We start from the raw sequence: 1,841 nt of genomic DNA on the forward strand, positions 1-1,841 counted from the left end.
AACATTCAATGTTTCACCGGTTTTTTCGTTATAGGAAGTACTTCCATATTATACTATCTTGTCGAAAATGGTGTAGATAAATTCTGCTGTTTTTCGTGGGCTGAAAATTGTCTCGAGGTATTGCTCGAAGCCACTGTTTTAACAACCCATCGTCTTTTGGGAAACTGAACACACTCACTGTTGATTCGCCACTATAATTTCCTTCGCACTTGTGTACAATATTTATTTTAAAAACACAGATATAAAACACTCAAAACACACTTTGGAGCTTAATTTTAGAGCCTGTCGATTACAAGCCTAATAAACCACCACCACAATGCAAACACGTGTTGAATAAATTAGCGTCTTCTTGACTGTGTTTGGCCTTTTTGCAGTAATTGTCGGATTGTCTTCTCATTTCGGCGGTAACGGTTTAACTGGGCGGAACAAACACGGGTGTCTTTAAAAAATTATAAGTTACAAACAAAAACTCTTAAACAATTGGCGATGGCGCCGGCAAAAGCTGTAAAACTTTAGCTACCAGGGAATAGAAATTGGGAAATTAACGCTGAAGTTTGTTTGCAGGAAGGAGTGGACATCGAAACGTTGCTGCCATCATCAGTGGTGACTTCGGCCAACGTAACGCCCGAGAAAAACGCGCAATCGTCGCAAGCTCAAGACAGCTCGAAAGAAAGTGCCGATGAAGCGGACGCCGGCTCCGAGCCGCAACCAATAGAAGAATCTCCTTTGGAGGAAACAACGCCGAAAGATCAGCAGGATAATAAAATGCCAACTGAAACAGACGGAACTGATGCTCCACCAAAGAAAAACACTAAACGTAGAGGTAGGTTGTGAATAACCAACTGTTGATTTCGATCACTAAGGCTTGTGTCCAGGTAAGCGAAAAACTGGCGAAATTCTTCTGGATCCAGAAGCCGTAATGGAAAAGAAAAATTTAAGATCAAGCGCGAGTCGCTCGGCTGCGGCCGCTGCCGCGCGCCAACAACGAGAAGCCGAAAACGCACAAAAAGAAAGCGAAAATACCTCTTAAATGCTGTCCTACACCCAGAGGAGTATTTGGTCAACTGTGATAAAAAATGAACACTGAACAATGTGTTGATGCATAACAAACGTGCTGAGTTTTACGTGTACTGATGCTTTTTTTGGACTGATGATCTATTACGCTTCGTATATAATGTATTCCACGTAACTAATTAGGCGTGTATTCGGTTTAAGGTAATTAGGCTTTAGGAAGTTTAACAGAAAAACAACTCGAATTATGTCAGTTGCAGTATTTAGGTACAAAAACACACCCACTGCTAAGGCTTTACAACTACTATTCGATGGTTTTAGGAATTTCAATTAATTATTAAGGTGTTTACGATGAATCTTACGTGTACATAAATGTTCGGTTTAGTTTGATCTAGAGCGTGAGCGTGTGTAAATAAATGTTTTTCTCATTTCACTAGCTCTTTCCTTCGGTCGATTCGTGTATGTGTATGTTACTTTTTATTATTCTTCTTTTTATTTCGATCTATAATTAAATTTAAAAAACAGCGTGTTTTCTCGCTAAACATTGATGTGTATTGTGGTAGCTCTCTCATTTTATTGTTATCAACTACATATAAGTCAATAAAAAACTACTCAAAACTCATCTGGGGGTTTTATCTACCTTGGCACCACTCCTCGGGCGCTTCCTGCAAGCTATGCGAGTGTTGACGCAAAAATTAACACCCGGGCAACTTCTTATGTCAATTCAATTCAATTTTTACCAAAGCTTTGAAACTTAGGCCGATTTCAGCTTGTGTGGAGTGCAACAAACACGCTCTTGATTAAAAAATCATAACTCGAAAACTTCGAGT

General features: G+C 39.5%; 1 protein-coding gene across 1 annotated transcript; it reads left to right on the plus strand.

Moving 5' to 3' along the window:
- Positions 1–564: 564 nt before the first annotated feature.
- Positions 565–1,633, plus strand: LOC125504427 (chromogranin-A-like; the record flags this gene model as incomplete). Its single annotated transcript, XM_048666331.1, is given in 2 exon segments — positions 565–823; positions 876–1,633. Coding segments are annotated over 2 exon segments (414 nt in total), but the record flags the coding sequence as incomplete, so codon positions are not given.
- Between the last annotated feature and the right edge of the window lie 208 nt (positions 1,634–1,841).

Source organism: Dendroctonus ponderosae, unplaced genomic scaffold, assembly GCF_020466585.1.
Source record: "Dendroctonus ponderosae isolate FM_Combo_2020 unplaced genomic scaffold, Dpon_F_20191213v2 Dpon_F_20191213_495, whole genome shotgun sequence".
Classification (NCBI taxonomy): Eukaryota; Metazoa; Arthropoda; class Insecta; order Coleoptera; family Curculionidae; genus Dendroctonus; species Dendroctonus ponderosae.